This window comes from Ranitomeya variabilis, chromosome 6 (assembly GCF_051348905.1).
Source record: "Ranitomeya variabilis isolate aRanVar5 chromosome 6, aRanVar5.hap1, whole genome shotgun sequence".
Taxonomy (NCBI): Eukaryota; Metazoa; Chordata; class Amphibia; order Anura; family Dendrobatidae; genus Ranitomeya; species Ranitomeya variabilis.
Genome location: NC_135237.1, coordinates 55,307,972 through 55,322,766, shown reverse-complemented (window position 1 = coordinate 55,322,766; position 14,795 = coordinate 55,307,972). Strand labels below are relative to the sequence as shown.

The 14,795-nt window shown below is 39.1% G+C and overlaps 1 protein-coding gene across 23 annotated transcripts in view; it reads left to right on the top strand.

Moving 5' to 3' along the window:
* PARD3 (par-3 family cell polarity regulator) overlaps positions 1–12,029 on the top strand; it is a 637,712-nt gene extending 625,683 nt beyond the window's left edge. For all 23 annotated transcript variants that reach the window (XM_077268525.1, XM_077268526.1, XM_077268518.1 and 20 more), the window contains 2 exons: positions 1,137–1,264; positions 8,520–12,029. In XM_077268525.1, coding sequence (XP_077124640.1) covers positions 1,137–1,264; positions 8,520–8,910 — 519 coding nt within the window. In that variant the 3' untranslated portion in view covers positions 8,911–12,029. The remainder of the gene's footprint in view (positions 1–1,136; positions 1,265–8,519) is intronic.
* The last annotated feature ends 2,766 nt before the right edge of the window (positions 12,030–14,795 follow it).

Sequence of the window (14,795 nt, the reverse complement as noted above, 5' to 3'; positions counted from 1 at the left end):
CATGTTTTGGCAAATAAGAAGTCGATTGCAGATTTCACAACAAATTCTGTAAATTTTTCTTTTTTCATTCAAAATCTGATCTCCATAATAAAAATCAGCATAAACTATTGACTTGCTGCAAATGTAAAAATTTCTGCTACAATCTTAATTTCTGTATGGATTTATTTTTCTAATAATGAATGAGAATTTGGAAATTGTCAGTTTTTCTGCTACTTGTAAATGCAGCCCAAAAACTCCCCAGTATAAATACTCATGAAAGACTTTTGGATTTATTTGCATCTTAAAAAGGTGGTTCTCTTCTGGTGTCCATATATAAACTGATATAGTAGTTACCATATGGTGTTTTCAACTTATATCTGCAGTTATTGTTTTTTGTTTTTTTTTATGTTCAATTTGTTTTTATTAATCAATATTAAAAAATACAAAAAAAAAACAACATACGGCCAAATATATTATGATCAAATACGTCACGGAGTATTTAACAAAACTTGTAGTGATAACAATATTCATGTGGAAACGTAAATAGGTCTCAACATTGCAGCTGCAAAAAAAAACAAAAACTAAATTTTCATATCAGCAAATTAAAATTTATTCTGAAAATTTCAATCCAACATAGATGTTAGAAAGATTTTTCTTAAATAAAAATGTACTATGCTCCCTTTATATTTTTAATGACTGGTGGAGGATATCCTCTAGAATGCTTTGTTAATTATATCACCTCTGGCTATAAATTTGGTGGTTGTTAACCTCCACTTAAGTGGCAACTTCCATTTCTCCTATGACTTTTTCTGTTCTTTCCATGTATCTACGACAGCAAACAGATTCTAAATTTTCAGAAAGTTTCATAAGACTCTAATTAAAGAAGCATCCTAGAACTTCTCATCTCTATTCTTTCACGAAAATTGTTTACAATCAACCCTACGTTTTCTGAGCCAAACTAAACAAAGAGAATCCTTGCCAAAGTATCTTTCAAGGGCTTGTCAAACTGTTTGACATTTCTTGTCAAGTGTAATGTGTAAATGTCCTTCACCAAAAAAAAATCCACCCATGTTAACCTCATGAATGTCATACTAACCGCCTTGCCCTATTTTTGTATTACTGAAAAATCACTTTTCACACTCCTTGTTTTTCTCCAGCCAAACAACACGACATATAATCAGAGCGGACGGCATTCAGTGTCTGTGGAAGTACAGATGCAAAGGCAAAGACAGGAGGAACGGGAGAGCTTCCAGCAAGCCCAACGCCAGTACAGTTCATTACCCAGGTAACATGGCTCCATTACCTCCATCATTCATGGTCAGATTGTATTCAGACAGTGAAGTAGTTTCTACACAAACTATTTGGCACATCGTTATGAACCAGCACTCATAAATCTGTGTAACATCCCTCCTTCCACTTTGTGGACTTGAATACAAAGTTGAATTATCTACACATAGTGGAACATCCGTAGTTAAAACATCAAGTCAAAGAAGTCTCAGCCTTAACTTAATTTCTTGAAACTATTTCAGGTTTTTCTTTAGAACTCAGGCTGAATAAACACATTGCAATTAAATGTTAAAATTGTTTGTTCCTTGAACTATGTTCTAACTATGGTAAAACATCCTGGATGCTTCTTGAACATGGAGATATCTTCTGAAAGACTTGACAAATCTTCCATGTGCCACAGAAGACTCATGGAGCCTCTGGGAAAGCAAGCATGCCCTGGAGGTTTCCGGTGCATAGCGTCAGTATGCTCTGTCTTCAGAAATGATCCAAGTAATTGGAAGTCATCCAAACACTCATTCAGGCTTAGGAAACAGGGTCTAAGGAAGGGGTGGCTTGTGAAAAAGGGGCCTGACTATGAAAATAATTTTGGAAAAAGTTGTAAAGTATGCTTGTCTGTGAAAAATGGACAGTAAACAGATGGCATCCAAGTGTTCTCCGATTTCCTTCACAGACTCATAGACTTGCATTGCCGATTTTAATCTGACACTTGGATCAGTATTGGACATGTCTCTGTGATTTTCTGTGTACCACTTGGTCCGCAGAAGAAAAAAAAGACACACGAACAGCCTCATAGACTAACTTTGAAAAACACACATAGACCACATACGTGAAAAATTGCTCCGAGTGAAAGAAAGGTTAGTTATGACCAATATTGAGCTACAAGAGTCTTAAAACTATAAGACTTCCTTCTTCCAACATGTAGACTTGGTCTTCCATGGATATTTTCCTGACAAAACAGAACTGCATAACCCTCAGTCACGATCCGGAGCTTTTAAAATCAGTGATCCGAGGAATTCCTTTATTAAATCTAAAGCTTTGCCGCTCAAAGCCAAACATACAAAGGTTATAAATACGACTATTTGACTGCAGACTCTGGTCTGTACTTGGAGACTGCAGGCGTCAGCATAGGAAGAAGGACTTAGCCAGGTTTAATTTCAAACAATTGTATCTTCCTTTAAAAAGAAATCGGAAAACTTTTCAAAAATGTGTATTTTTTTAGAATATATTCCTGCTTAAAAGCATTATATTGCGATTCGTCACTGCCAAGCAAGCCTTTGATCCGAACAGTTGTGCAATTATGATAAACTTTTTCCTAAGGGCCACTCAAAAGGAGTGGTAAAAAAAAAAAAGTGTAACATAAATCCTCAGCATTGTGCTGACCCATGATATGCTCTGTAAACACTTCCATGGCCAGAGGTGGCGGTTTCCTGAAGGAGATACAGGAACAGCTGTTCCTTAAAGTTTAATGCAAGCTGAAAGAACATGACTTATGCAAGGAATGCACTCTGTCACACATTTCAGCATGTTACTGCAGAATTAGCTGGAATACATTATTCTGCTTTTCCATCTTAATGTAGATTAAGGTTTTCTGCATTAGAAAGCAGTTACAGGAAAAACAACATCATAAAGGAAACTAGATTAAAGGGTAATATGAACTTGAAAACATTGTTAGTTACTAATAAAACAAGATTAGTTTTAATGAGCAAGTAAGCCGCTCTCATCTCTCTTTAAAATGCGTTCTCAATTTAGAAGGAGCGAAGCGTCTTAAAGAGAATCTCCCCCTTTAAAAACACTTTTTTTTTTTTTTTTTTTACAAAGTTTTGCAGTTTGAATCTGCAACTTTTTGTGACAAAACTATTTTAAACCTATTTTTTATTCTACAGTGACAACTAAAGCAATTGTTGCTGCTTCATGCGTGCAGTGCATTGCGAGATCAAGTAGTCGATCATTTCTAGATCGGTGGAAGTCCAACTGCTGAGATTCCAATGAATGCCGAAACGATGAACTCTTGTCTACTGTTTGGAAGTAGTAGTGATCGAGTGTATGTACTGCCACTCTGTTTTCTATCGCGCTGACGGAAAGAGACAATAATTAATGGGGTGACGCACATGCTCAACTACCGCTCCATTCATTGGTGGACAATGACAATCGATGCAGATCACAGCAGTCGGAGCCCACAAGAATCTAGTAGTTATCACCTATACTGTAGATACCATCTAACTTATTACTGGAATATCCCTTTATGGAAATTTTAAGTCTTAAGATATTGCTATCTGGTGCTTAGGAGAGGTCTAATCAATGGGCTCCTTGGGCCTTTCATTGATGTGACTGGTCCATATGATTGGCTGTGTCTGGCCAGGCAGCTGCAGTACCAGTTAGAGCCGCGCTCATTATGCTGATCTTTGGGTGTCTCAAAAGATTAGACAAACATTGGGAGCTGTAATCTTGCATAAACTCACTGAAATTAATCCCAAATCCCCAAAACAAAGGCTTATTTTTTGGCTTTACAATAATGACTAAAGCCACACAAATTGTTACATTTCATCAGGGTAGTCTAAAACATCTGAAACGTAGCATAGATACCATCTAAGAGGCCATGCACAAGGCCACTAAATACTGACTATTAGGCGTATGAGTCTTTTTAGTGTCTCCTTACAGCACCTAACTTTCTGCATTTAGAGGAGAATGTCTCCTAAATACTGCATGAAACGGAGTGATATGCATAATAGAGGCACATGGAAGTGAAATGTGGGCCTACAGTGGGTCTTAATGTTTGGTAGATGTGAATCACAACTCTGTGACTTGCACCTATTTCCAGACCAGAACCTGGGTCCCCATATCTGCTATTCTGTTCTGTGTCCAACCACCAGTGAGTGGAGAGGTTGCGATGTATACATTTTTGACACCTCGGTCTTCCAACAATCAGATTAGTAAGGTGATGTGGCACTGCGCTAATTATGGTGGCCTCTTTTTTTCTAATTACTATTTATTTCATGGTGCTGTTCATGAAAAGGGGTTACATACAGAATATAAAATATGGTAAACTAACGATGACAGACTGGTACAGAAAAGCCTTTGCGGGCTTACAGTCTGCATGATAATGGTGAAGGAGAAGGTAGGTTAGGGGTTATGGCAGCTTCGGTGGTGGTGAGGTGGCAGCATGGCCATTGCAAGCTATAAGCTTTAAGAGGTGGGTTTTCAAGTTCTATCTGAAGGTTCAGAGTGTGGCTTATAATTGGATGTGTTGAGGCACAAAATTCCAGATAATGGAGGACATTCGGGAGAAGTTTCGGAGGCAATTGGGTGAGGTGCATATGAGTGTAGAGGAGAGAAGCAGGTCTTGGGAGGACCGGAGGTTGCGCTTTGGAAGATATCAAGAGATTAGTTCTGAGCTATATGGAGGAGACAGATTATTATTATTTATTATTATAGCGCCATTTATTCCATGGCGATTTACATGTGAGGAGGGGTATACATAATAAAAACAAGTACAAAAATCTTAAACAATACAAGTCACGACTGGTACAGTAGGAGAGAGGACCCTGCCCGTGTGAGCTCACAATCTACAAGGGATGGGTGAGGATACAATAGGTGAGGGTAGAGCTGGTCGTGCAGCGGTTTGGTCGATCGGTGGTTACTGCAAGTTGTAGGCTTGTCGGAAGAGGTGGGTCTTTAGGTTCTTTCTGAAGATTAGATTATTAGATTAGATACGATTATGGATGGCTTTGTAGGTCAGTGTTAGCAGTTTGAACTGGATATGTTGGGGAGTTGGGAGCCAATGAAGGGGTTTGAAGAGGAATAGCATGGAGATAGGCAGATTAGTCGGCCAGCATAGTTAATCTGCTAAATTGGTTCTGAAAATGTTGAGTTTGACCTGCCGCAGGTCACATGGTGATGGCCTACCCAACCTAAAGCACGCAGTATAGTTTATTATATTCCACATTTGTTCTTTATTACATATTAGGCAATATTTGTGGGCTTGCGTCTTGCTTTCCAGGCAAGCTTGGCATTAGTCACAGAACATTTATTTCAAAATAATTTCATTAATGTGGTGTGATTAATGATCCTGAGCTGGCAACAAGCTCAATGTCAGTTTTTCTTTTTTTATACATTGCCGTTTATGCCAACTAAATACATAAGTTGTATATGAAGCATTTATAGTGGTGGGGATCAGAGAACACTAAATCTGAAGTGTTCTCCTGAAGGCAGACGTGCAGTAGATTACGCCGCTCATTAAACTCTGGGCTGGCTGCTTGGAGCTGTTTTCTTATTTCACATACAGTAATGAAAATATATTGATATTATACTTGGATGGGATGACCGGCTGATCCGATTCCAATTAGCAATATGATGATCGAAGGGCTCTGGCTTTAATGAAAATTCAGTAATGCCTTGTGATCCCAAATTAAATTAAAGGATATCAATGGGAATGCAATGAGAGCTGGAACTTTGCTTCTTGGCTATTAAAATCATTTTAACCACTATGCTGTGGTTGTTATATGCAGGACGTTGGGCTTTACTGGGTAATAAACCATGCACAATGACCTTCTATATATGTACTGTATATGTGATTTCAGCAGATATAAATTGAGCATTACTATGTTTTATGATGCAGCAAAGATCAATGGGAATATTTGCTCACTATATAAAGTATTAACATTCCTGAAGCTTTGGAATATTGGGTAAAATCTAAATCCATGAAGGTGACGTATACCTTCAAGTCAATGCCAGAAGTGATGGTTAATATGAGTGATCAGGTGCCTATGCAAGCTGGGGAGCCTCTTCTGCTAAGTTGAGTTGCCTAATCGGGCTGATTAGCCATGTCTCAATCACTTTCCAACCTCAGAGGGGAGACTTGGCCGGCATCATCGTTGGTGGTACACTTGAAATAATAATTTTCCAGTTTTTGTGCATGAGCCAGTCACAGAGATGGTTAGACTTTTAGGCATGTCAACTATGACTTTTACCCCAATAGGTAGTCAATTATTCTGTCCTGCTGCTGTTGATTTTAGTTGACTTGATGGAGCAGTGATTTCTACCCTTATTAACACCGGAGAACTGCGATTAACATTATTCATGGTGGCAGCTTATCCATTATAAGATCAAAGGATAGGCATGTTGAAATTCAACATTTCTTCATCTTTAGTTTTCCCCCAATATAGTACAAGCGACTATTTCTTGAATATATTATTCACATTAGATTGTTAGCATTGAATATTTATAGCGACTTTTACATCATAAAATTATTCACAAGGTTTGGTCAAGCATTGTATAGTTCTACCTTCTGGTCAAGACTTGTTGAATGCTTGGGTCTATCGCTCAAACTAAAATTAGTTTACAGTATTTACTGTAAACCGGACAGTTCTTACAGTTGCTGTGGTCTTCTGGTGGGACCCTTGACCAGATACCAAGAATCCCTAGTTGGAAAACAGCTATGGAGAGTTACACATCAAAAGCAATCCTCAGAAATGCTACAGCTAACTGTAACCATTGACCGCCGACTCCTTGACATGCACATTTCGAACAGTTGAATGTAATACTGTACTTTATTGTCTGAAGTCACTTTTCCTCGTCTAATCAATCATCAACCTCACATGTGTAAAAATAAAAAAATGTAATTCTTAACAAATTGACTATAAAGATCAATACTTTCATGTTACACTATAGTGATTGCTACTTTGTGTAACAATAGTGTGTTACACCCCTTTGATATGTGTTCTCAGTCCCAATCCAATTTCATCTTCTAATTTTGCACCCGCCGTTATTTTATTAGGTGCCCTTGCCCTTTTTGGACTTGGATTACTGGGCAGGTAGTCATCTGTGTGTAGGCAGTATCTCCCCCTCCTCCTAATGATTATAGCTTTGTCTTTAGCTTGCTGGCAATTTTTGTAGACAATGGCAAAAAAATTATAATGATCTTCATGTTACCCCGTGAAGGTCACTATGAAACAACTGGATGAAGGAGAATGCCCAAGGTAGCAATTACAAAGTAAATGTACAATATCTTATGTCATATGACATTTTATGATTTCTGAAGCATTTCTATTATAGACTTTAAGTTAAGTTTTTTATTTGTATTTTTTATATTTTCTTTAAGCATAGTAGTTGCCCACCCTTTTGGATTCCATGAGTTTTCGGGAACTGTATCTTGCTTGTTCATGAAACTTTGACTATACAGCAGCCCAATATTTTTCTGTAACTACCAATGAAGGCTGCAGTTGTTTCATAGACTGACCTTCATAGAATGGAAAGGTTTTTGGCATACGCTGAGCTTTACATACCTTGAGGCAGTAACTTCAATGACCTCGTGTCTACAGGAGTTCTCAAACAGCTCCGCTTCCTACAGTACTGAAACTTAATGTTGCTTGGCACAGCTTACAGAACTAGCCCAGACACAACTGTTATGAATACCACTTGTGAGGGAAATGTCATCAACAAGGGAGTACTGCTGGCTGCTGGAAGTGGACAAAAGTAAAGTAATCCATCAGAAATGATGAAGGACCGGAAACAAGTTGAAAGCAGCGCATTTGTTGTCAGTGATGCCTCTTTGAAATATGTCACCTTGGCAGTGAAGATGCTTCATCACTTTTGTCAGAGTTCCTTACATTTTCTACTCAATATTTAAAAAAACCTGTAACTAGGACAGAGGCACATGTAGATTAGGGCAGCCCGTAAATAAACTGTAAAGTCTGAGCTGCTAGGGTTTCATTACACCTGCTATGGCACCCTCCTGAAAATGTCAAAGATCCCAACACAGTGTGCCACATATACGAACAGTCATACTTCGTGGGCCCGTGAATCAGCAGGAGCTGAAACTGTGCATTACATAATCTCACGTTCACCCTCACCTATGCAATTTTATAGACTCCCACTGATTCACATGTAGTAATACCTGATAATTTCCACAACTAAGAATCTGCGAGGAGCACATATTATTCAAAAACATGCTTAATTTTTTCATCTTTCATTTTTGATACTTAGACAATTTTTTTTGCAAGATTATGTATGTCTTGGTGCTCACTTTAATCATAGGCTCTGTGTTGTGTTCACCTTATATCACCCTTGTGTTTCTGTTTTATAGGTTTTATGTTGTGCTTTGACTATTTCCATAATGTGTTTTCCTTGTTTTGTACTGCTAACAGGCTTTTGTCTTGTGCTTGTGTAGTCTGAGAATACGTAAATTCCTGTATTAATTATTTTGGGTAATGTATACCAACAGTATGTGAGTCTAATTTTTATTTGTATCTGTCCAGGCAAAGTAGAAAAAATCCCAGCTCTGTGTCTCAAGACTCATGGGACCAAATGTATGCTCCTGGAGAAGGCTTTCAGAGTGCCAAGGAGAATCCCAGGTATTCCAGTTATCAGGGATCGCGGAATGGATACATGGGTGGACATGGATTCAACGCCAGAGTTATGATGGAAGCTCAAGAACTTCTCAGACAAGAGCAGAGACGAAAGGAACAGCAGATGAAAAAGAAAGTGCCCGCAGATGGATCAAATAATTATGACTCTTACAAGAAAGGCTCTGATCCTAATTATGCCCAAGCTAAAGGTCCTTTCCGCCAGGACGTACCACCATCTCCGTCTCAGGTAGCACGGCTCAACAGATTACCACAAGAACAGGGAAGACCATTTTACTCCTGAGGGACAATGAACACTAAGTAAAAAAAAAAAAAAGGCAATAACAGATATTTTCATGAGAGACTTTGTATTATTTTTTAATTGGACGGTACTATGGTGCATATCCTGTTTGTTTCAGTGCCTTTTGCATTTTGGGCAATGTGACAGTGGACCTCTTCATTGCCTTTGTTTTCTTGGATTGAAATGAGAAGTACACGGAAGGATGTTTCACGATAAGACAATCACAGGTGACATTGCATTCGCCCCTAAAAAAATTATATCGTTCAGCTAAGTTTTATGAAATGTCAAGAGTCTGCCATGCTTTGCTCAGTTCTTTTATTTTGCTATGCATTTTTTTACTGACTTAATATATTGTGGGAAAGGAATGAATTTGTTTGTACTCAATGGTTTCTTTTACTTTTTTTTTTATACTTATGTTGGATGGTTTACTAAAGTATTATTTCCGTGTTATCAGACAATTCATAATTGCTCATGTAATCATTGATACAACTTATGTTTCTTTTTTTTCTTGTTAATCATGGATAAACGTAATTTACTATTATGTTTTTTGGATTAATTTAATGTATGTGATATTTACACTGTCTATAATGCCTTTCATCTCAGAGATAATTGTGAAAAGAAATGGATGTCTAGTTCATCAGTAAGAATTTTTCCTTTCCATTAATTAAGCAATCCCTATCAAAACTTACAATGATGCTGCCATTTTGTTCTTTTAAAACGTTTACAAAAGGAAAAATCAGTATGAAGCCTGGTAGATAACATAGACCAGATGACCTCAGGACAGAATGAATTTCTTGAGTTTGGGTCATCCTCCTAAATCAAGATCTCATCTATGGCCAGTGCTTCTTAATATGGATATTTCTTCGAACCTACTTTTCTTTAGAGTAAATATCCCAGGAACCTGCAAAACGCCTCTTGTGTTTTTGTATAACTTTTCTTTTGGCTGAATCCTCTAATACCTTACAAGAGAAGCACTTATAGAAATGATGGATAATGGCATCACTTCTTGTAGGGCTCCCATGTCATGATTTGGAGTTAGTGGGCCAGGGAAATCCTGACGATCCCTCCATGATGAAGTGAGGTATGAATTTGTGCTGTAAGTGGATCAACTCCAACCAGCTCTGGCGAGTTTAAGTTTCTATCTCTAATTGGGTGGTTGCCTTTTCATTAAATCCAAATAATGGCCGTCTTCATGGTATAGATTTATTACAAAACCCTATACTGTCCAAACAGATTGAGAAGAAAGGTTTGAATAAGAACAAAGGGAAAAAACTAAAAAAAATGTTATTTGAGTAACATTGCAAAAAAGCTATATAGACAATGGGGTCTTGTGCTTCCATATGCCCTGCATTATGTATTGACAGTGTGTGAATGAAAAGAGAATGGAGAGAACTGTTACACAGTGTTATGAATCTTGCTCAAAACACAGAATGAAGCTTCAAGACATGGCAAATTAAAACTGCATAAATCTCGAGGGAGGAAACAATATTTTTAGGTGATTCAGTGGCCATTGGTTAAAAGTCTGCCAAATCTGCCGATTTCAGCATAACTGGCAAACTACCGGTATTTCAATTGTACCCCTGGTCCCCACTCTTCCCGGACACCAGATCTCACGATCCTTTCTTCGTGCAGGAGATAAAGAGCTAACCTTATTGGGCAGATCCCAGTGTGCATGTTTTTGTGGGTCAGGAAGGGACCGTTGTTGGTCAGACAAGTCTTAGGCCTTCAGCTGTGTATAGCCAGCTTATATCATGCACACATCCTATTCTAATAACTACGGCATGAGGATGAAACTGACTGGTCATGCACACATCCTGGTGGTAGTAGGTATCTGATGACGAACAGTCATCAGCGCCTCTTACCTCCTGATGTGGAAGTGACAAGCATCAGATAACCGCTTTCATTACATCTTCTCATAGGCAAGCTTATGTTCCTTCTACTTCCATTCGCTTTTATCTTCCTATAAGTAATTCTTGGACATTTCGCCTTACCCTAGCCATCCATACCTTCCTTATGGTTTAGTCTTATTCAGTATCACTGCTACTCCAACCTAAAGCCTATTTTATAAGTGGTGAACCTACTGATTTCAAGGACACCGGCCAATCATCCCACCCCAACACACGGAGGCTGTTCAATCCTTCCACATCATCTGCTGGGCAAAAAGCGATTGGGTGTAAATATCAATGTCCAATCCTTCTGTTCCCAGAGAACATTAGAACCCCCCCCCCCCAACCCCCCCGAGAGATCTGGCAGTGGCTATATCCCATTTCCGGATTCAGAACATGCATAACTCAACCGAGCGGAGTTTCTGTCATCGGGAGAGATAGCTATCAGTTGACAGCTATCTGATGTGTATGGCCACCTTAACAGACCTCCCTCCCATTTAAAGTGATTCCTTTTTGTCAGTCTGATATTTTTTAAGGAATTGCAAATATTGATTTTTTTTCTTCTTATAATAACATCCATTCCTCATCTTGCCATAGTTATTTCGAGCAGCTTCTCCATACTGATTGCACATTACCTTCCATGCCATTGTGCTTTATGTGGTAGCTCTGCCAATTCTTCACTTGAAAATATCTAGCCTGTGGACATTATACATTGGATGCCGATAACTCTTAAACTGTAAGATGTGAGCATAGTTTAGATCATGATATCACCCAAGCGTATCCTTCCAGGCACACTGTGACCATCTCATCTCTTGTACCACGAGTCTTGCTCTCAACCATTGTTTTCGGCTGGATGATGACCGTTTATAATTGTGTACCGGAGTAAATGTGTATAAAGAATGGTATATGAGATCAGCAGATGACAATGCGAATTGATTGCGAAGACATATCTGGCCAAAAGTTCCCCACAATGACCAGTTACCTGTGTATCCTCGGATGCTGGAATCTGATTGTTTCTAAGGACTCTCCACTGTTTCTCTGCACTATTTTTTATGCATCAGATCCACTGTAATGTTATAAGCTTGTATCGCAATCACTCTGATTTCTATGGAAAATTTTAAGGGAATCGAATCTTTCCGTCAATCTGCTTGAAAAAAACAACAACAATCTGTTACATAAAATGTCCTGTGTAAACCACTTGCGAAAGTGCCTATAAAACATGAAAACGAAGCTGAACATATCATGTTGGAAAAGAGAGAATGGGGGAATGGGTGAACAAAAAAATAAAAATAATGCATAATAATAAAAATAGACTTTACCTTTGATTACTGACACTTTCATTGTCACACAAGTTTGTTTTTTTTATAAAAAGATGAAAATAAGAAAAAATGTAAGTCTCAACTCAAGCACATGTAACTGTGTAACTGTCTATCAGAGTTCTTTTTGTTATTGTACTACAGTGTTTCAATGATAACTAATGTAAGCACAGTGATACGGGATGACTAGCGCTCTTTTTCTTTTTTTTTTACTGGGTTAATGGAAAAGAGCGCATTTCGCCTTATAATTGTATATAAATCATTAGAATAAAATTTCTTTCTTCTCTTAATGTAGTATTTTCATTACGTCATTGTTTTTTATCATTTTTTTATACTATGTTACATTAGGGGTTTCCTACAAAAAAAACTAAAAACAATCACAACTTCTCCTAACAATCCTATCAACGTGTGATCGGAGGTGGTCCATCCTAGACCGATGGACAGCATGAAGGAGACTAGACATAGTTACAGTACCGGGCACGAGTATGAATGGGCTTTGTGCCTGGATATATAGGGTCGCAGTGCTCCAAAAAGAAATGTAGACCCGAATTCTGCTGAATGGAGGTCCTGGGAATCAGACCTCCACTGATCTTACATCAAAGGCCTAGCATAGGTCAGGTAGGTTATTAACCCTTCAGGTTCTTTTTAGGAATTAATGCAAAGTGACATGACAGGAATGAAAAGGTTTATTTTTACCACCTAAAAGTTGTTAACATATGAACAGACACAATAACTGGAAGACCCAAAGGAATCATCAGGACCACACAAACTTGATTTCTGGGTGCTGATCGAGTTAAAGAGGGAGCCATCATACTCTGTTACCATCTAGATGCCTTTGCCACTATTGACAGCAGCATCTAAGGGGTTAAATGGCCATGGTCAGTGCCTACACCGATCCTGACTGATGCAGCAGGGTGTCGGCTATGGTGTACAACCAACAGCTGCTGCATTTTCACATGTCGAGGGATGCTATTCTCTTATATCACCGGCTAATGTTCTTCGCCTCTATACTGAAACATTACCTTCAGGGGCACTACAATATGTACAAAATTGTTAGCACCCTTCTGGTAAAGTAGGAAAACTCCATAATGGTTACTGAAATAACTTGAAACTGACAAAAGTGATTTTCAATTTAAATTTACTAATAAAAATCAGATTTTGCTTTTAAATTGTGCTTCAACAGAAAATAAAAATAATGAAAAAATTATGGTAACACTAGAAAAGATTGAAAAGAATTTGATTACAGGGACATATAAAACTAAGGTGTATCCTGTAATTAGCATCACGTGTCTACAAACTTGTAATTACCAAATATACTCAAGTATAAGCCGAGGCACCTAATTTTACCACAAAAAACTGGGAAAACTTATTGACTCGAGTTTAAGCCTGGTATGCATGGCTCCTCATCCCCATCCTGGTATGCATGGCTCCTCATCCCCATCCTGGTATGCATGGCCCCCTCATTACTATCCTGGTATGCATGGCTCCTCCGCTATCCTGGTGTGCATGGCCCCCTCATCCCTGTCCTGGTATGCATGGCTCCTCATCCCCATCCTGGTATGCATGGCCCTCTAATCCCCATCCTGGTATGCATGGCTCCTCATCCCTATCCTAGTATGCATGGCTCCCTCATCCCTGTCCTGGTATGCATGGCTCCTCATCGCTATCTTGGTATGCATGGCCCCTCATCCCCATCCTGGTATGCATGGCCCTCTAATCCCCATCCTGGTATGCATGGCCCCCTCATTACTATCCTGGTATGCATGGCTCCTCCGCTATCCTGGTGTGCATGGCCCCCTCATCCCTTTCCTGGTATGCATGGCTCCTCATCCCTATCCTAGTATGCATGGCCCCCTCATCCCTGTCCTGGTATGCATGGCTCCTCATCCCTATCCTAGTATGCATGGCTCCTCATCCCTATCCTAGTATGCATGGCTCCCTCATCCCTGTCCTGGTATGCATGGCTCCTCATCGCTATCTTGGTATGCATGGCCCCTCATCCCCATCCTAATATGCATGGCTCCTCATCCCCATCCTGGTATGCATGGCTTTTCATCCCTATCCTAATATGCATGGCTTTTCATCCCTATCCTAATATGCATGGCTTTTCATCCCTATCCTAATATGCATGGCTTTTCATCCCTATCCTAATATGCATGGCTCCTCATCCCCATCCTGGTATGCATGGCTCCATCATCCCAATATGCATGGCTCCTCATCCCTATACTGGTATGCATGGTTCCCATCAGAAAAACATTAAAAAAATAATTTTAGAGAATATAGGGGGTGCTCACTGTGCTGGTGCTCCAAGGTATTAGCAATAAATAACAAAAAAGCTCTTGGGCACTCAAATGAAAATTTATTGTCCAATGTAGACCAATGAGGCAAATGCCACCACCATACAACAAAGAAAAAATACAGGATGACCCGATTGAAAGACAGATTAACTTTCTCAACATTTCGGCATCAACATGCCTTTCTCAAGCTGAATCTGCTGTGGAAGGGGGTCAAAGGTAATGGGACCTAGTCTCCTTTCATGCCCCTGAAGGGTGTGGGGGCACCGACCACAAGTACCAGAGGTTTTTTTTCCTTTTTTTTTTTTAAATAATCCATCCTATTTACCATCTTGTAAGTCTTGTTCCGATGCCAGCAGCTGTGGCGGCAGGGTGATCACGTGTGCCGTGCC